Source organism: Salmo salar, chromosome 10 (assembly GCF_965601325.2).
Source record: "Salmo salar chromosome 10, fSalSal1, whole genome shotgun sequence".
Taxonomy (NCBI): domain Eukaryota; kingdom Metazoa; phylum Chordata; class Actinopteri; order Salmoniformes; family Salmonidae; genus Salmo; species Salmo salar.
The window spans coordinates 96,642,501-96,663,202 of NC_138300.1; the positions used below are offsets into that span (position 1 = coordinate 96,642,501).

The 20,702-nt window shown below is 43.4% G+C and overlaps 1 protein-coding gene across 2 annotated transcripts in view; it reads left to right on the forward strand.

Moving 5' to 3' along the window:
- LOC106561241 (CD9 antigen) overlaps positions 1–19,246 on the forward strand; it is a 22,221-nt gene extending 2,975 nt beyond the window's left edge. The window contains exons 1-8 of one of the 2 annotated variants that reach the window (XM_014124969.3): positions 202–402; positions 16,792–16,894; positions 17,012–17,109; positions 17,711–17,785; positions 17,906–18,007; positions 18,139–18,228; positions 18,406–18,489; positions 18,642–19,246. In XM_014124969.3, coding sequence (XP_013980444.1) covers positions 337–402; positions 16,792–16,894; positions 17,012–17,109; positions 17,711–17,785; positions 17,906–18,007; positions 18,139–18,228; positions 18,406–18,489; positions 18,642–18,707 — 684 coding nt within the window. In that variant the 5' untranslated portion in view covers positions 202–336 and the 3' untranslated portion in view covers positions 18,708–19,246. Of the gene's footprint in view, positions 1–201; positions 403–16,791; positions 16,895–17,011; positions 17,110–17,710; positions 17,786–17,905; positions 18,008–18,138; positions 18,229–18,405; positions 18,490–18,641 lie in introns of those variants that run through there. The other variant, XM_014124968.3, reaches the window with a different exon arrangement.
- Positions 19,247–20,702: the final 1,456 nt, after the last annotated feature.

The window sequence follows — 20,702 nt, forward strand, 5'->3', positions numbered from 1 at the left end:
TCTTAATGCCCAATACAGTGTCTTATAAGCCCATGTGGGCTGGTCATCGACACTATAATAATCAAATCAATCAAATCACAGAGTAGACCAACTAAATCACTTACAGAGTAGAACCCAGGTCGTCTGCAATCTTCTCCCCCTCCCCCCTCCCCCTCTCCGCTACCTCTCTGATCAGGTGACTTCAGGGCGTGACTTATACTCTCTACTACTTTCTCTGTCTATCGCTCTTTGCTCTCTTTATATCCTCTCTCTTTGTCTCTCTCACTCTGTGAGGCTGTCTAGGGAAATAGGAGAGAAGTGTTCTGCTCTCTTACAGACAGAGATCACTTTAGAAACATGGCAGTGTTCGGAGGAATCAGGTGTGTGAAGTACATCATGTTTATCTTCAACTTCTTCTTCTGGGTAGGTCTACTTAACTTAGCTTGAGTGTGTGTATGTGCAGTGGCGTAAAGTACTTAAGTAGAAATACATTAAAGTACTACTTAAGTAGTTTTTTGGGGTATCTGTACTGTACTTTACTATTTATGTTTTTTACAACTTTTACTTTACTACAGTCCTAAAGAAAATAATGTACTTTTTACTCCCTACTTTTTCCTTGACACCCAAAAGTACTTATTACATTTTAAATGCTTAGCAGGACAGGAAAAGTGTCCAATTCACACACTTATCAAAATAATACGTGGTCATCCCTACTGCCTCTGATCTGGCGGACTCACTAAACACATGCATCGTTTGTAAATGATGTCTCAGTATTGGAGTGTGCCCCTGGCTATCCGTACATTTTAAAAACAAGAAAATGATACCGTCGGCTTTGCTTAATATAAGGAGTTTTAAATTATTTATACTTTTACATTTGATATATTTAGAACCAAATACTTTTAGACTTTTATTCAAGTAGTATTTTACTCGGTAACTTTCACTTTTACTTGAGGAACTTTCTATTTTGGTATCTCAAGTATGACTTTTGGGTATTTTTCCCACCACTGTGTGTGTGTGTGTGTGTGTGTGTGTGTGTGTGTGTGTGTGTGTGTGTGTGTGTGTGTGTGTGTGTGTGTGTGTGTGTGTGTGTGTGTGTGTGTGTACAGTGCATTTGGAAAGTATTCAGACCCCTTTACTTTTTTCCGCATTTTCTTTGTTACAGCCTTATTATAAAATGGATTAACTAAATAAAAATTCTCATCAATCTACACACAATACCCCATAATGACAAAGCGAAAACACTTTTTTGGACATTTTTGCAAATTAATGAAAAATAACAAACAGAAATACCTTATTTACATAAGTATTCAGAACCTTTGCTATGAGACTCAAAATTGTGCTCAGGTGCATCCTGTTTCCATTGATCATCCTTGAGATGTTTCTACAACTTGATTGGAGTCCACCTGTGGTAAATTCAATTGATTGGACATGATTTGGAAAGGCACACACCTGTCTATATAAGGTCCCACAGTTGACAGTGCATGTCAGAGCAAAACAAAGCCATGAGGTGGAAGGAACTGTCCGTAGAGCTCCAAGACAGGATTGTTTCGAGGCACAGATCTGGGGAAGGGTACCATTGAAGGTCCCCAAGAACACAGAGGCCTCCATCATTTTTAAATGAAGGAAGTTTGGAACCACCAAGACTCTTCCTAGAGCTGGCCGCCCAGCCAAACTGAGCAATCGGGGAGAAGGGCCTTGGTCAGGGAGGTGACCAAGAAACCAATGGTTACTCTGAGCTCCAGAGTTCGTCTGTGGAGATGGGAGAAACTTCCAGAAGGACAACCATCTCTGCAGTACTCCACCAATCATGCCTTTATGGTTGAGTGGCCAGACCGAACCATTCCCCAGTAAAAGGCACATGACAGCCCCCTTGAAGTTTGCCAAAAGGCACCTAAAGACTCTCAGAGCATGAGAAACAAGATTCTCTGGTCTTATGTAACCAAGATGGAACTCATTGGCCTGAATGTCAAACTCCACGTCTGGAGGAAACTTGGCACCGTCTCTACAGTGAAGGATGGTGGTGGCAGCATCATGTGGTGGGGATGTTTTTCAGCGGCAGGGACTGGGAGACTAGTCAGGATTGAGGGAAAGATGAACAGAGTAAAGTACAGAGAGATCCTTGATGAAAACCTGCTCCAGAGCCCTCAGGACCTCAGACCTCAGGACAATGACCCTAAGCAGACAGCCAAGACAACGCAGGAGTGGCTTCGGGACAAGTCTCTGAATGTCCTTGAGTGGCCCAGCCAGAGTCCGGACTTGAACCCGATCGAACATCTCTGGAGAGACCTGAAAATAGCTGTGCAGCGACGCTCCCCATCCAACCTGACAGAGCTTGAGAGGATTTGCTTGTATCGTCATACCCAAGAAGTCTCAAGGCTGTAATCGCTGCCGCCAAAGTTGCTTCAACAAAGTAGTATGTAAAGGTACTGAATACTTATGTAAATATGATATATACATTTTTTTAATTTCTAAAAACCTGTTTTTGCTTTGTCATTATGGGATTTTGTGTGTAGATTGATTAGGAAAAAGTGAAGGGGTCCGAATTCTTTCCGAATGCAGTGTATGTGTGTGGGAGTTTGTGCGTGTGTGTATGGGACAGAGAGTAAAGAGAGTTTCACAGTCAATATACAAGCTCCCAGTATTTTATTGGGTAAACCACCAACGTTTCGGCATCAGTGTGCCTTCACTGTGCCTTCTTCACCCTAAAGTGGTTTACCCAATACATTACTTGGAGCTTGTATATTGAGTGTGCGACTCTCTTTGCTCATTTTTATAGCATACAGTTAGTCAGCATCTCTACCAACTTTTTTGGGATGCTCGCCAGCTCATGCTTTTTATTGGACAGACAGACAGACGGATAGAATATAGTGTGAGAGAGTATAACTGAGTGCAACTGTTGCATGTACCAACCTGCTCCTGGTGTAATGATAGCCTACTCTCAACAGAACAACAAAAGACAGAGGCTAGCCCATTAATCACATTCAATGAATTATTAGATTGTTCTCTACAATATTACAACCTTAATATGCTTGTACTTAACAATGTTGATTAAATAAGAGCATTAGTTTATTGTGACCATTGCTAGTTTAGACCGTGTAGCTCTTGGTTGCATATTTTGGCAACTGGCAACTGAAAACTGGAACCTACTTTTTTCGTGGAGGGTAGATATTGGAATTCAGTCTGTTAGCTTTTTTTAAAGGATAATATATATATATATATATATAGGCTCAATTATGTTTTGTATTCTGCAGATTTAATTTAGAAAAAGCCCATGTTATCACAAGCGAACATGAACCACTAGCTAGCTTGTCAGTTGACGTTCGAAGTCAGAGCTGTTCTGTTCTATTTAGCAGCGACCACATTTTGACCATGGCCATAAAAACATTATATTCTCCCTAATCACACTCAATTCTATGTGTAAATCATTGGTAACTTTTGAACTACATAGGGTTTGGACTATTGTTTTTCAGATACAATGTTCTATTGAATGAAACAGTCATTTTATGGGTGAACACTAGGCTTGTGCAGTGTACCGTATACTGGGGTATTTGGAAAAAGCCACAGGATGGTTTTTCAATACTGTCAACACGTTTTTTTTGTACATTTGAATATTTGTAGATACTTTTTAAGTAAATACCTGCAGTCAACTTGTGCAATACGTTAGGAGATAAAGAACATTGCATTCTTAATTTCACCTGTCACGTTAATATGAAGCTTATGGTAGTCCCCAGTCACATGTCACTTAGTGTTTGTTTACAAGCATACAACAGAGACCGGAGCCTTGTGAGTCACTCTGTTGTACAGCATGAGCCAGGTGATCTAATTACAGTTTGGAATTCACAACTAATTGTTTGCGAGCTAGACATCTTATAACTATCAAAGTAACTGTCTAAAATGTGCTAAATGCTCTGCAGTTTTGCTAATTTAGTAGCTAGTTAGCTATCTAGTTAAGTGTTTAGCTTCTTCCAAAATCAAGCATTTGTTTGGTAACAGTAGAGAATCCCCTCCTGGATCAAGAGCCTTGCTGGCTAATATTTGTTTTGTGCATGCAGCAAACTGATTAGCATTTTTGAGTTACGTGTATAGTTTAGGTCAGAAACTGTATGAAATGTTTGCAATGTGCTCGTTAGCATTCTTTATGGGATTTTACATGTACTTGTTAGCATTGCTAACTTTCGGATTACAGAGTGTCAGTGGGGTTTGAGAACAGCGCCCCTTGTGTTCAGTACCGGTATTCCTGAATATGCCGGGATGGCATAAGGTCGGTATGAAGGTATAACAATCTGGATACCGCCCAAGACAAGTGAACACCCTACATTCTCTTCAAATGGAGAACAAAGCATGAGTAATCTACAGACTCACTGAGTTTACTTGGCCCTGTTAGGTTTGGTCTGATCAGACTTGTTATCCACACTGCAGAACAAGCACTAGTGATGCACAGGTCAGCTGTTTGTTCACCTGCACCCACTTCCAACCGCTAACAACCCATCCGCAACCGCCCAACTATGTGATAAAGTGAAAACGGGAAAGATTTGATTTGCAAAATTTCCAAATGACATCAGATTTACAGATTAAGTAAATGAAAAGCTGTTTAAACAAACCCGACATGTTTTTGATAAAATTTCAGTTTGGCTTGGATGCATATTTTGTGTGGTTGAACTACTATTTGCTTTTATGATGCTGATAAAGATAGCACCACCACCACCACCTCCACAGACAGTACCTAACCACACATTCTATCAAGGCACAAGGCGAGACCCAGGAGGCAGATGGTTGGAGTCTTAAAATATTTATTAATCCAAAAAGGGATAGGCAAGAGAATGGTCGTGTACAGGCAAAAAGTCAAAACCAGTTCAGAGTCCAATAGGTAACGAAGGGCAGGCAGATTCAAGGTCAAAACCGGGAGGACTAGCAAAAGAGAATAGAAAAGGAGTATGGGGAAAACCACGCTGGTTGACTTAACTAAACATACAAGACGAACTGACACAGAGAGACAGGAAACACAGGGATAAATACACTGGGGAAAATAAGCGACACCTGGAGGGGGTGGAGACAATCACTGGGACAGGTGAAACAAATCAGGGCATGACACATTCATTCTCTCAAGATGCTGAAAGATAGAAATCATATTTCTCCACTCCACACATTTGGTGTATAATTTTACTGCAATAAATACTTCATTCTGCAGGAGTTAATATTAGGCCTACAGTGCCTTCAGAAAGTATTCACACCCCTTAACGTTTTCCACATTTTCTTGTGTTACAAAATTGGATTAAAATGTACTTGATTGTCATTTTTTGTCAACGATCGACACAAAATGCTCCAATGTCAAAGTGGCAGAAATATTCTAACATTTGTATATGAAAAAAATATATATATCTTGATTCAAACCCTTGCAGTCCTCTTTTGGCTGTGCCGGGTGGAGATTATAACAGAACATGGCCAAGATGTTCAAATGTTCATAGATGACCAGCAGGGTCAAATAATAATCACAGTGGTTGTCGAGGGTGCAACAGGTCAGCACCTCAGGAGTAAATGTCAGTTGGCTTTTAATAGCTGATCATTCAGAGTATCTCTACCGCTCCTGCTGTCTCTAGAAAGTTGAAAACAGCAGGTCTGGGACAGGTAGCACGTCCGGTGAATAGGTCAGGGTTCCATAGCCACAGGCAGAACAGTTGAAACTGGAGCAGCAGCACGGCCAGGTGGACTGGGGACAGCAAGGAGTCATCAGGCCAGGTAGTCCTAAGGCATGGTTCTATGGCTCAGGTCCTCCGAGAGAGAGAAAGGAAGGAAGAAAGAGAAAGAGAGAAAGAGAGAAAGAGAGAAAGAGAGAGAATTAGAGAGAGCATACTTAAATTCACACAGGACACCGGATAAGACAGGAGAAATACTCCAGATATAACAGATTGACCCTAGCCCCCCGACACATAAACTACTGCAGCATAAATACTGGAGGCTCAATGTAGACTATAGATAGGAATTGCACAATAATTATACATTCATGGATTTTAATACATTGTTTTCGCTTTATTCAACCCACCCCCCCCCCACCTGTCCTTCAGCCACACAATATTTCATGACCCTAAACTTACCCGTGCATCACTAATGCTGATACACTCATACATACACACACCCTGGAGCAGATCACTATTCTCCATCGTGGCTAAAGTTAATAATTAGACTGAGGAGGCGGTTTGAGGAATGTGTGTGTGTGTATGTGCGTGGGGGACAGGGACATACAGACAGACGGATATAGCGTGAAAGAGTGCGAGTGCAACTGTTGCATGTACCAACCTGCTCCTGGCTTAATGATACTCTCAACAATAAATACAAATCTAGTCAGATGATTGAAGATGCCACATTTTTTTATTTTAAAGACAAAATTGGTGAGAATCGGAGTAACCCTAGGAAGTTGTTGCACTCCCTGAAACAGTTGGGATATAGTGATGAACAGAAATCAAATTGCAAAAGCTTGGGTCTTGAGGTCAATGTGGAAATCACGTTTGACAAGGAAGTGGTAGCTGACAATCTCCAAACTTTTTTCAAAACAGTTGCCTCAAATTTGGTTAAGAAGCTACCTGGTTGTACTGGAGTGTATGGGAAGGGTCAGGTCTTGGGCTATTACTCCAAGTGATTGCCTTTTCCTTTACAGCAGTGTCTCAGGCTGAAGTTGTCAAGAGACTGTCTGAACTAAACTGCTCTAAAGCTACAGGCCTCGACAATATCCCTGAGAGGTTTTTAAGAGATGGAGCTAAACTTATTGTCCCTTGTGTCACTCATTTAACCAACATCTCTATTGAGCAGGGTAGAGTCCCCACGTATATAAAACTAGAGTGATCCCTATCCACAAGAAGGGCAGCAAAACAGACAAGGGAAACTATAGACCTGTATCCATTTTGAGTGTGCTGTCTAAATTGCTTGAAAAAGTAATGTATGAAAGATTGAGGAATATACCAGCAAGAATAATCTTTAATATGAACTACAGTCTGGTTTTAGAATGTCCCAAACCACGGATAGATGTATATTGTTTTTAACTGACTTTATCAGGAAAGAAGTTGACTGGGGGAATATCTGTGGAATGGTAATGCTGGATCTGCAGGCGTTGATATGGTTGATCATCGTATCAAATCAAATCAAAGTTTATTTGTCATGTGCCCCGAATACAACAGGTTTCACCTTACAGTGAAATGAAATTTCTAAGTAAAAAATATTAAAAATAATAAACAAATACTAGGTATTAGGTGAACAATAGGTAAGTAAAGAAATAAAAACAACAGTAAAAAGACAGTGAAAAATAACAGTAGCGAGTCTATAACAGGAGCGTGGCTTTATAAAGGCCCGGGTTAGTCCGGCTGATTGAGGTAGTATGTACATGTAGATATAGTTAGAGTGACTATGCATATATGATAAAAAGAGAGTAGCAGTAGCGTAAAAGAGGGGTTGGGGATGGGGGGGGGGGGCACACAGTGCAAATAGTCCAGGTAGCCATTTGATTACCTGTTCAGGAGTCTTATGGCTTGGGGGTAAAAACTGTTGAGAAGCCTTTTTGTCTTAGACTTGGCACTCCGTTGTGCTTGTCATGTGGTAGTAGAGAGAACAGTCTATGACTGGGGTGGCTGGGGTCTTTTAGGGCCTTCCTCTGACATTGCCTGGTATAGAGGTCCTGGATGGCAGGCAGCTTAGCCCCAGTGATGTACTGGGCTGTATGCACTACCTTCTATAGTTCCTTGTGGTTGGAGGCCGAGCAGTTGCAGTACCAGGCAGTGATGCAACCAGTCAGAATGCTCTTGATGTTGCAGCTGTAGAACCTTTTGAGGATCTCAGGACCCATGCCAAATCTTTTTAGTTTCCTGAGGGGGAATAGGCTTTGTCGTGCCCTCTTCATGACTGTCTTGGTGTGTTTGGACCATTTTAGTTTGTTGGTGATGTGGATACCAAGGAACTTGAAGCTCTCAACCTGCTCCACTACAGCTCCGTCGATGAGAATGGGGGCGTGCTCGATCCTCCTTTTCCTGTAGTCCACAATCATCTTCTTAGTCTTAGTTACGTTGAGGGATAGGTTGTTATTCTGACACCACCCAGCCAGGTCTCTGACCTCCTCCCTATTGGCTGTCTCATCATTGTCAGTGATCAGGCCTACCACTGCTGTGTCGTCTGCAAACTTAATGATGGTGTTGGAGTCATGCCTGGCCACACAGTCGTGGGTGAACAGGGAGTACAGGAGGGGACTGAGGACGCACCCCTGAGGGGCTCCAGTGTTGAGGATCAGTGTGGCAGATGTGTTGCTACCTACCCTCACCACCTGGGGGTGGCCCGTCAGGAAGACCAGGATCCAGTTGCAGAGGGAGGTGTTTAGTCCCAGGATCCTTAGCTTAGTGATGAGCTTTGAGGGTACTATGGTGTTGAACGCTGAGCTGTAGTCAATGAATAGCATTCTCACGTTCCTTTTGACCAGGTGGGAAAGGGCAGTGTGGAGTGCAATTGAGATTGCATCATCTATGGATCTGTTGGAGCGGTACGCAAATTGGAGTGGGTCTAGGGTTTCTGGGATAATGGTGTTGATGTGAGCCATGACCATCCTTTCAAAGCACTTCATGGCTACGGATGTGAGTGCTACGGGTCTGTAGTCATTTAGGCAGGTTGCCTTCATGTTCTTGGGCACAGGCACAATGGTAGGTTCATGCTCTACAACATTCGTAGAGTACGACCCTGCCTCACACAGGAAGCGGCGCAGGTCCTAATCCAGGCACTTGTCATCTCCCGTCTGGATTACTGCAACTCGCTGTTGGCTGGGCTCCCTGCCTGTGCCATTAAACCCTACAACTCATCCAGAACGCCGCAGCCCGTCTGGTGTTCAACCTTCCCAAGTTCTCTCACGTCACCCCGCTCCTCCGCTCTCTCCACTGGCTTCCTGTTGAAGCTCGCATCCACTACAAGACCATGGTGCTTGCCTACGGAGCTGTGAGGGGAACGGCACCTCCGTACCTTCAGGCTCTGATCAGGCCCTACACCCAAACAAGGGCACTGCGTTCATCCACCTCTGGCCTGCTCGCCTCCCTACCTCTGAGGAAGCACAGTTCCCGCTCAGCCCAGTCAAAACTGTTCGCTGCTCTGGCACCCCAATGGTGGAACAAGCTCCCTCACGACGCCAGGACAGCGGAGTCAATCACCACCTTCCGGAGACACCTGAAACCCCACCTCTTTAAGGAATACCTAGGATAGGATAAAGTCATCCTTCTACCCCCCCCCCCCCTAAAAGATTTAGATGCACTCTTGTAAAGTGGTTGTTCCACTGGACATCATAAGGTGAATCCACCAATTTGTAAGTCGCTCTGGATAAGAGCGTAAATGTAATGTAATGTAATGTAAATGTAGTCTGCTTGAAACATGTTGGTATTACAGACTCAATCAGGGACATGTTGAAAATGTCAGTGAAGACACCTGCCAGTTGGTCAGTACATGCACACGTCCTGATAATCCGTCTGGCGCAGCAGCCTTGTGAATGTTGACCTGTTAAAACTTCTTATGGATCAAATCCCGTTAACGGGATCGATTTGACAACATCTGGTGAAATGGCAGAGCGCCAAATTCAAATTAAATTATTAGAAATATTTCACTTTCATACAATCACAAGTACAATACACCAAATTAAAGCTTTACTTCTTGTTAATCCAGCCACCGTGTCAGATTTCAAAAAGGCTTTACGGCGAAAGCAAACCATGCTATTATCTGAGGACAGCACCCCATCAAACAAACACAGACAATCATATTTCATCCCACCAGGCGCGACACAAAACTCAGAAATAACGATATAATTCATGCATTACCTTTGACGAGCTTCTTCTGTTGGCACTCCAATATGTCCCATAAACATCACAAATGGTCCTTTTGTTCAATTAATTCTGTCGTTATATATTCAAAATGTCCTTTTATTTAGCGCGTTTGATCCAGAAAAACACCGCTTCCAACTCATGCAACTTGACTACAAAATTTCTAATTAGTTACCTGTAATCTTTGTCAAAACATTTCAAACAACTTTCCTAATACAACTTTAGGTATTTTTTAACGTAAATAATCGATCAAGTTTAAGACGGGATAAACTGTGTTCAATACAGGACGAAAACAAAGTAGAGCGAGCTTTCAGGTCGTGCGCCTCTAAGAAACAGTGCACTTCACTCGACCCTCGTTCTGAACTGCCCTACTTCTTCATTTCTCAAAGGGAAAACATCAACCAATTTCTAAAGACTGTTGACATCCAGTGGAAGCGATAGGAACTACAAGCAAGTGCCTTAGAAATCTAGATCCCCATAGAAAACCCATTGAAAAGAGAGTGACCTCAAAAAAAAGAATCCTGGATGGTTTTTCCTCAGGGTTTCGCCTGCCAAATAAGTTCTGTTATTCTCACAGACATCATTCAAACAGTTTTAGAAACTTCAGAGTGTTTTCTATCCAAATCTATTATGCATATCCTAGCTTCTGGGCCTGAGTAGCAGGCAGTTTACTTTGGGCACGCTTTTCATCCGGACGTGAAAATACCGCCCCCTAGCCTAGAGAGGTTAAAGGTCTTACTCACGTCAGCTACGGAGAGCGTGATCACACAGTCGTCCGGAACAGCTGATGCTTTCATGCATGCCTCAGTGTTGCTTGCCTCGAAGCGAGCATAAAAGTGATTTAGCTCGTCTGGTAGGCTCGTGTCACTGGGCAGCTCGCGGCTGTGCTTCCCTTTGTAGTCTGTAATAGTTTGCAAGCCCTGCCACATAAGACAAGCATCGGAGCCTGTGTAGTACGATTCAATCTTAGCCCTGTATTGACGCTTTGCCTGTTTGATGGTTCGTTGAAGGGCATAGCAGGATTTTTTATAAGCTTCCGGGTTAGAGTCCCGCACATTTCATTTTTGTTTGTAAGCAGGAATCATGCGGATAGATTTGTGGTCGGATTTACGAAATGGAGGGCGAGGAAGAGCTTTGTACATGTCTCTGTGTGTGGAGTACAGATCTAGAATTTTTTTCACTCTGGTTGCACATTTAACATGTTGATAGAGATTAGGTAGAACTGATTTAAGTTTCCCTGCATTAAAGTCTCTGGCCACTAGGAGCGGCGCCTCTGGGTGAGTGGTTTCCTGTTTGCTTATTTCCTTATACAGCTGACTGAGTGCGTTCTTAGTGCCAGCATCCGTCTGTGGTGGTAAATAGACAGCCATGGAAAGTATAGCTGAAAACTCTCTAGGCAAATAGTGTGGTCTGCATTTTATTTATTTTATAAATGTATGAAATGAAATGAAATGTATGAAATGTATACATTCACTACTGTAAGTCGCTCTGGATAAGAGCGTCTGCTAAATGGCTAAAATGTAAAATGTTATCACAAGATACTCTACTTCAGGTGTGCAAAATCTAGAGACTTCCTTAGTATCATGCTCTACAAGTGAAAAGCCTTTGGTTTTAATAGCAGGGCCATTGACTGGGTTAAGTCCTAAATGGTGTATGTTAATGGCAAACATTCTAGTGCAAAGGGGATTAGCTGTGGGGCCACAGGGAGCATCCTTGGCCCTCTTCTATTCCTACTGTACATTAACAATATGAAATCAGCCTGCTCTCGTCATTTGTTTTTGTATGCTGATGACTCTGCTCCACTGGTGTCCCATGAGAACAAAGCCTCAGAAGAAGAGATCCTTAGTGCAGAGTTATCCAATATCAGTAAATGGCTTTCAGATAATAAAATTAAAAAATGATCCGCATCTTAAAAACAGAGTCCATCTTATTTGGTTTCAGAGTAAAGCTTGCAGGGTCCCCTGGTTTTAGTATCAAAGTGTGCAACTCAGTGGTTACACCAAAAACCTCAGTCAGCTACCTTGAGTCTGAACTGGATAGATACCTGACTGTTGAGACTATTGGCCTAAAGCAAGTGTCAAACTCATTCCACGAAGGGATGATTGTCTGCGGATTTTCACTCCACCCTTGTACTTGATTGATTAATTAAGGTCACTAATTAGCAAGGATCTCCCCTCACCTGGTTGTCTAGGTCTTATTTGAAAGGACAAAACTAAAACCCGCAGACACTCGGCCCTCCGTAGAATGAGTTTGACACCTGTTGTGGAAAATTACATAAAGAATTGTTACATACATAACATGCTATCCAGTGTTTTACTGCTTAAAGAATAGTCTCGTTATATGCTAGTGTTTTTTCTAACCTGATACAAACTTGTCTTTGTGTGACTTAGTCATAAGACTGGGCGTATAGCTAAGATCCGTTTAGATGCGACCTCAGCATGTGAGACATCCTGTGCGTTTACTATCTGCAGGAAGTCAGCTATGTGGAACCTTGCAGGTAGGATCATTATAGTGTGAACTGTGAGAGAACGCTGTTATACTGTTGAGCCCTCGTGCTATCAACCTCGGGCTACCTTAATCTGCACAGACAAACCAAGCCTTTTACACTATATTCCACCCCTGTTTCCACACATCTGCTAAACTGCCACATAGTCAAAAGAGGTTGTACTTTTTCTATGAAAGCAGAGACTCGTATAAGGGCACAAGGCGAGACCCAGATGCAGACACAGGAGGCGAATCATTTGAGTCTTTGATATTTATTATATCCATAAGGGGTAGGCAAGAGAATGGTCGTGGACAGGCAAAAGTCAAAACCAGTTCTGAGTTGAGGAGGTACAGTGTGGCAGACAGGCTCGAGGTCAGGGCAGGCAGAATGGTCAGGCAGGCGGGTACAGAGTCCAGAAAACAGGCAAGAGTCAAACACAGGAGGACTAGTAAAAGAGAATAGAAAAGGCAGGAGCACGGGAAAAACACACTGGTTCACTTGGAACATACAAGACAAACTGGCACAGAGAGATAGGAAACAGGGATAAATACACCAGGGATAACAAGAAACACCTGGAGGGGGTGGGGACTATAATAAGGACAGGTATAACTGATGAGGGTGTGACAACCCGACTATGTTTGTTAAGCTTTCAACTCTGAACCATTCCTGGCGAAGGTGGATTGCATCATTTTTGCAAATCTAATAATATTGTTGTTTTAAGAATCTGCAGTCTCTCTTCCTATATAATTTCTCTGACACACATCTGCCCTAAATGTTTTAACAAAGATAAACCACAAAATTACATTCCTAGCTCTGACCTTAAAATATCTAGAGCTGCTGCTTTCAAGAAATCCCGCTATGCCCTCTGACGAACCATCAAACAGGCAACTCATCAATACAGGACTAAGATTGAATCGTACTACACCGGCTCCGACGCTCGTCGGATGTGGCAGGGCTTGCAAACTATTACGTACAACAAAGGGAAGCACAGCCGCGAGCTGCCCAGTGACACGAGCCTACCAGACGAGCTAAATCACTTCTACAGTGGCAATAAAAAGTATGTGAACCCTTTGGAATTACCTGTATTTCTGCATAAATTGGTCATCAAATTTGATCTGAACTTCATCTAAGTCACAACAATAGACAGACATAGTGTACTTAAACTAATAACACACAAATGATTGTATTTTTCTTGTCTATATTGAATACATCATTTAAACATTCACAGTGTAGGTTGTAAAAAGTATGTGAACCCCTAGGCTAAGGACTTCTCCAAAAGCTAATTGGAGTCAGGAGTCAGCTAACCTGGAGTCCAATCAATGAGATGAGATTGGAGATGTTAGTTTGAGCTGCCTTGCCCTATAAAAAACACAATTTGTTTTTTGCTATTCACGAGAAGCATTGCCTGATGTGAACCATGCCTCGAACAAAAGAGATCTCAGAAGACCTAAGATGAAGAATTGTTGACTTGCATAAAGCTGGAAAGGGTTACAAAAGTATCTCTAAAAGCCTTGATGTTCATCAGTCCACGGTAAGACAAATTGTCTATGAATGGAGAAAGTTCAGCACTATTGCTACTCTCCCTAGTGTGTCCGTCCTGCAAAGATGACTGCAAGAACACAACGCAGAATGCTCAATGATGTTAAGAAGAATCCGAGTGTAAATACAGTCTACGAAATGTAAAGTATGGTGGAGGGAGCATCATGGTTTGGGGCTGCTTTGCTGCCTCAGGGCCTGGACAGCTTGCTATCATTGACGGAAAAATGAATTCCCAAGTTTATCAAGACATTTTGCAGGAGACTGTTAGGCTATCTGTTCGCCAATTGAAGCTCAACAGAAGTTGGGTGATGCAACAGGACACCGACCCAAAACACAGAAGTAAATCAACAATAGAACGGCTTCAACAGAAGAAAATACGCCTTCTGGAGTGGCCCAGCCGGAGTCCTGACCTCAACCCGATTTGAGATGCTGTGGCATGACCTCAATAGAGCAGTTCACACCAGACACCCCAAGAATATTTCTGAACTGAAACAGTTTTGTAATGAGGAATGATCGAAAATTCCTCCTAACCATTGTGCAGGTCTGATCCACAACTACGGAAAATGTTTGGTTGAGGTTATTGCTGCCAAATGAGGGTCAACCAGTTATTAAATCCAAGGGTTCACATACTTTTCCCACCCTGCACTGTGAATGTTTACACAGTGTGTTCAATAAAGACATATAATTGTTTGTGTGTTATTAGTTTAAGTAGACTGTGTTTGTCTATTGTTGTGACCTAGATGCAGATCAGATCAAATGTTATGACCAATTTATGCAGAAATCCAGGTATTTCCAAAGGGTTCACATACCTTTTCTTGCCACTGTATGCTCGCTTCGAGGCAAGCAACACTGAAGCATGCATGAAAGTGTCAGCTGTTCCGGACGACTGTGTGATCACGCTCTCCGTAGCCGATGTGAGTAAGACCTTTAAACAGGTCAACATTCACAGGGCCGCAGGGCCAGACGGATTACCAGGACGTGTACTCCGAGCATGTGCTGACCAACTGGCAAGTGTCTTCACTGACATGTTCAACCTGTCCCTGACTGAGTCTGTAATACCAACATGTTTCAAGCAGACCACGATAGTGCCTGTGCCCAAGAACACGAAGGCAACCTGCCTAAATGACTACAGACCCGTAGCACTCACGTCTGTAGCCATGAAGTGCTTTGAAAGGCTGGTCATGGCTCACATCAACACAATTATCCTAGAAACTCTAGACCCACTCCAATTTCATACCGCCCCAACAGATCCACAGATGATGCAATCTCTAATCATCAAATCAATAATTTGCACTCCACACTGCCCTTTCCCACCTGGACAAAAGGAACACCTACGTGAGAATGCTATTCATTGACTACAGCTCAGCGTTCAACACCATAGCACCCTCAAAGCTCATCACTAAGCTAAGGACCCTTGGACTAAACACCTCCCTCTTCAACTGGATCCTGGACTTCCTGACGGGCCACCCCCAGGTGGTAAGTGTAGGTAACAACACATCTGCCACACTGATCCTCAACACTGGGGCCCCTCAGGGGTACGTGCTTAGTCCCCTCTGTACTCCCTGTCCACCCATGACTGCATGGCGAAGCATGACTCCAACACCATCACTAAGTTTGCCGATGGCACAGCAGTGGTAGGCCTGATCACTGACAATGATGAGAGCCTATAGGGAGGAGGTCAGAGACCTGGCAGTGTGGTGCCAGGATAACAACCTCTCCCTCAACGTGATCAAGACAAAGGAGATGTTTGTGGACTACAGAAAAAGGAGGACCGAACACGCCCCCATTCTCATTGACGGGGCTGTAGTGGAGCAGGTTGAGAGCTTTACATTTCTTGGTGGCCACATCACCAACAAACTATCATGGTCCAATCACACCACAACAGTCGTGAAGAGTGCACGACAATGCCTGTTCCCCCTCAGGAGAAGGGGGTATTTGGCATGGGTCCTCAGATCTTCAAATTTTACAACTGCACCATCGAGAGCATCCTGACTGGTTGCATCACTGCCTGGTATGGCAACTACTCGGCCTCGGACCGCAAAGCACTACAGAGGGTAGTGCGTACGGCCCAGTACATCACTGGGGCCAAGCTTCCTGACATCCAGGACCTCAATACCAGGCAATGTCAGAGGAAGGCCAAAGAATTGCCAAGGACTCTAGCCACCCTAGTCGTAGACTGTTTTCTCTGCTACTGCATGGCAAGCGGTACCGGAGCACCAAGTCTAGGTCAAAAGGCTTCTTAACAGTTTCTGCCCCCAAGCCATAAGACTCTTGAACAGTTAATCAAATAGCTACCTGGACTATTTGCATTGTTCCCTCCCCCCTCTGTTTATTATCCATGCATAGTCACTTTACCTCTACCTACATGTACATATTACCTCAATTACCTTGTCTAACCTGTACCCCTGCACATTGACTCTGTACCAGAAGCCTCTGTACCGGAACCCCTGTATATAGCCTCGCTGCTGTTATTTTATTGTTTCTCCTTAATTATTTGTTATATTTCTATTTGTATTTATTTTTTCTTAACTGCATTGTTGGTTATGGGCTTGTAAGTAAGCATTTCACTGTGAGGTCTACACCTGTTGTATTCGGCGCATGTGACTAATTTCTGAAAACCTGTTTTTCCTTTGTCATTATGAGGTATTGTGTGTAGATTGATGAGGAGAAAAAAAATATTTATTCAATTTTAGAATAAGGCTGTAAATGTAACAAAATGTGGAAAAAGTCAAGGGGTCTGAATACTTCCTGAATCCACTGTATCTACTGTAGGAATCGAAGGATAGAGGCTAGCTGTGTGTGTGTGTGTGTGTGTGTGTGTGTGTGTGTGTGTGTGTGTGTGTGTGTGTGTGTGTGTGTGTGTGTGTGTGTGTGTGTGTGTGTGTGTCTCACCTGGCTTTCCTTGCCCTGGGATAGGTATGTGTGTGTATGATATCTAATATTTTGTGTCTGTGTTAGCTTGCAGGTACAGGAGTGCTGGCTATAGGGTTGTGGTTGAGGTTTGACCCAAAGACCAGAGGGCTGTTTGAAGGAGCAGAATCTCCCCATGTCTTCTTCACAGGTAACGCACACACATTTACACCCGCGCACACACACAAGCATTCACACACATACATGATCAAATATCACTGCAGGTGCTCTGATGGTGGTGTGTGTGTGTGTGCGTGTTTGTGTGTAGGTGTGTATATCCTCATAATTGCAGGGTCATTCATGATGGTTGTTGGGTTCCTGGGATGCTGTGGAGCGATTCAGGAGTCACCGTTTATGCTGGGGCTGGTGAGTTAACCTCTATACCTCCTCTCCTATCCTCTCCTGTCTTCTCTTCTCTCCTCTCCTGTCCTCTCCTGTCTTCTCTTATCCTGTCTTCTCTCCTCTCCTATCCTCTCCTGTCTTCTCCTCTCCTGTCTTCTCTTATCCTGTCTTCTCTCCTCTCCTATCCTCTCCTGTCTTCTCCTCTCCTGTCTTCTCTTATCCTGTCTTCTCTCCTCTCCTATCCTCTCCTGTCTTCTCCTCTCCTGTCTTCTCTTATCCTGTCTTCTCTCCTCTCCTATCCTCTCCTGCCTTCTCCTCTCCTGTCTTCTCTTATCCTGTCTTCTCTCCTCTCCTGTCCTCCCCTCTTTATCTTTCTCTTTGTAGTCAGTTGGACTGTTGACTGTTGGGGCTGATAGTCTGATACTCTGTAACTTCAGTATATCACTGGTTACAGAACAGATTCAAGGCCAGATCTCGGTCTCTCTGTCTTTCTGTCTCTCTGTCTCTCTCTCTTTATTCTGTCTTTTGATTTCTAATCCTCTTTTCCAAAATCCCTCCTCAGCAGTGGTTTGTGTCAGGGGGCACATACACACACAAAGGTTATATGCGTATCTCTCTCTTGCAGTTCTTCTTCTTCCTCCTCATCATATTCGCCATTGAGGTCGCCGCTGGAATCTGGGGGTTCTCCAACCAAAGCAAGGTGCCAAAACATGTTACATCCCCTGTTCTGTGTTACATTAAATCCCTTCCCCTGTTCTTCTCTTTGTTACATTAAAACCCTTTCCCTACGTTTTGTCACATTGCAACCCTTCCTCTACAGGTGGTTGATGACATCACTCAGTTCTACTTGGAGACATATCAGAACTACCAGAACACTTCACAGGACACACTGAGAGAGACACTCCGCCTCATACAGACCGGGGTAATAATGTAGTTAATGTGTTTGCTTGTGTGTGTATTGTCTAGGGGGTTGGGAGCAGAAACAAATACCTTCCACATAAAAACAATTGGACAAATAAGGTACCATTCTATTCTACCCTGTGTGTGTTACAGTTGGACTGCTGCGGACCAACAGGTTCCCCTGTGGACTTTGCCAAAGACACCTGTCCCCCAAGAGATGGGCTGGATAGCCTCATCACCAAGGTAACACCCTGATCTGTGATTGTGTTTGTGTTCAGGTGTTCCTCCTTCCACTTTGTGTAATGTCTACAGCCCCTTGGTGTGTGTGTGTGTGTGTGTGTGTGTGTGTGTGTGTGTGTGTGTGTGTGTGTGTGTGTGTGTGTGTGTGTGTGTGTGTGTGTGTGTGTGTGTGTATTGCAGAGCTGTCCTGATGCTATAGATGAAGTGTTTGACTCCAAGCTGCACATCATAGGAGGAGTGGGCATCGCTATTGGAGTCATCATGGTGAGACACACACACACACACACACAGCGAAACGGAAGACCATGTTAGCCCACAATGACCCATTACTGACATACAGATAGAAAGGCTGAAGGACAACCTCCCTACAATTGAGAACTCTTAATTTATTCTGCATTTCCCATTCTATTCCCCAGGTGTTTGGGATGATCTTCAGCATGCTGCTCTGCTGTGCCATCAGGAAGTCACGGGAGATCGTCTGATGATGTTATCATTACCATGACGATGCCTTTTAATGTTGCATGATGTCATTCCTAGTCACATGACTTTTGTTTACTTGTTGAGAAAGGTCGGCCTGAGAGCTAGCAGCTGCCAACCCACTGCCAACGAGTACTTTAGATCCCCTAACCTCTGTAACAAGGATCTGCTACACCTGGTGATCCAGGGGATCAGCCTGAGGACGGTGCTGCGCAGAATCACCCTGTATCCTAAACATCTACTCATGAAGTGATCTAGGTTAGCAAATCTGTGCAGTGCCTTTCTCACGCTGATCCTCTCTAACATGGAATCTGTCCAGTGCTCAGGTCGACACTCCTAAACCATCATGGTGATGTCACTGTTCACTGATTGGCCCTGTGAGGAACTGGTTCAGGAAGTGAAATAAACGTAACACATTTGTGATTTGTGATGAATTAAGAGATCTATGAATAGTAGTCTAGAGGTGTCATAAAAAATGTTTTTGTAATATGAACAGACTTTCAATTACCACAACTGCTCAATGATTTAAATTAAACTATTGATGGAATAATGCCATGACAATGTAAGCAACATATATTATATTAATGATTGTAATAATATTGTATTGTGATCACATTTCTACCAAAATAACATCTGAAGGACCAGGGACGGTCCTAAGACAACTCCCTATAGCAAAGCCACTCAAACTATACCATTCCTTAGCAATAGCCAATTAAATCAGCACAAGTTCCCAATGATATTGCAGGCTGTGGTCTGTGGTGAGCGTGGTTCTCCCGTTCTTTGAAATAGAGGAGCAGCTTGGTCGCTCCAGTAGAGTACAAGAACCCCTCTTTCTCTTGATCTCTCTTTCTCTCTCTCCCTCTCACACTCTCTCTCCTTCTTACTCTCTCCCTCTCTCTCTCTCCCTCTCCCTCTCACACTCTCTCTCCTTCTTACTCTCTCTCTCTCCCGCTCTCTCTCTCTCCCTCTCACACTCTCTCTCCTTCTTACTCTCTCTCTCTACCCAATTTGAAAACGCCTTGAAGTCTGACTCTTTTATAAAGCAGATTTTTATTTGTGACCAGGTTTTTGGTGAGTTGCAGTCATTTTTACAGTATATTTAGATCTCTGTTAGATTACAGTGACTTTTATAACATCCATGCCATTTCACACTGGTCTGGTTGGTTGATGCACCAAAACAAATGAGCCAAATAAACTGTAACCTCTGATCCTAATTCTGGTCTTGTGTGTGTGTGACTGAGAGAGTAAAACATGTCTGTCAGCTTTCACAGCTTCCTGCTACTGTGGAAAATAACAACCTGATCTCATTAGCCTCTCCTTCTTTTATCTCTCGCTCTCTCTGTAATGAGTTACACGCACACATATACACATCTAAGTCCTCTTTTGGAAAGCTACAGAGCAGCGTCACAAGCTACACCTCACACACACCTTGCAATGATATTGTGTGTGTGTAGTTAGAGTTTAACTTGAGTGTTTAGTTCAGATCCATGTGGTTGGCTGAACCTCAGCCTTGGTAACAGTTGTTAGGGCTGAAACCGGTAAGACAGTTGGGCGTCAGCCTCCACACCCTTATAAAAGACCACACAGCAGTGTGTGTGTGTGTGTGTGTGTGTGTGTGTGTGTGTGTGTGTGTGTGTGTGTGTGTGTGTGTGTGTGTGTGTGTGTGTGTGTGTGTGTGTGTGTGTGTGTGTGTGTGTGTGTGTGTGTGTGTGTGTGTGTGTACATTAACCCTAACCATAGAGTGGTAATGTATGTTGCAATATAACACTCACAGCAACACTTAAAGACATAATCAAAACATGTCCAGATGGCTGAGACAGATACGTTTCATGTGTGTGTGTGGCACTAATATCAGTTTTAGGCTGCTCTTAGGCTATGTTTAGAAAACCATTTTCACAACAGATACTGTACATAGGCCTACTGAACTTTCATGGACACTGACTGACACTGCATGTGGTCTTAATAAAATGAATACACTCATGTTTATGTCTCTACTGTGA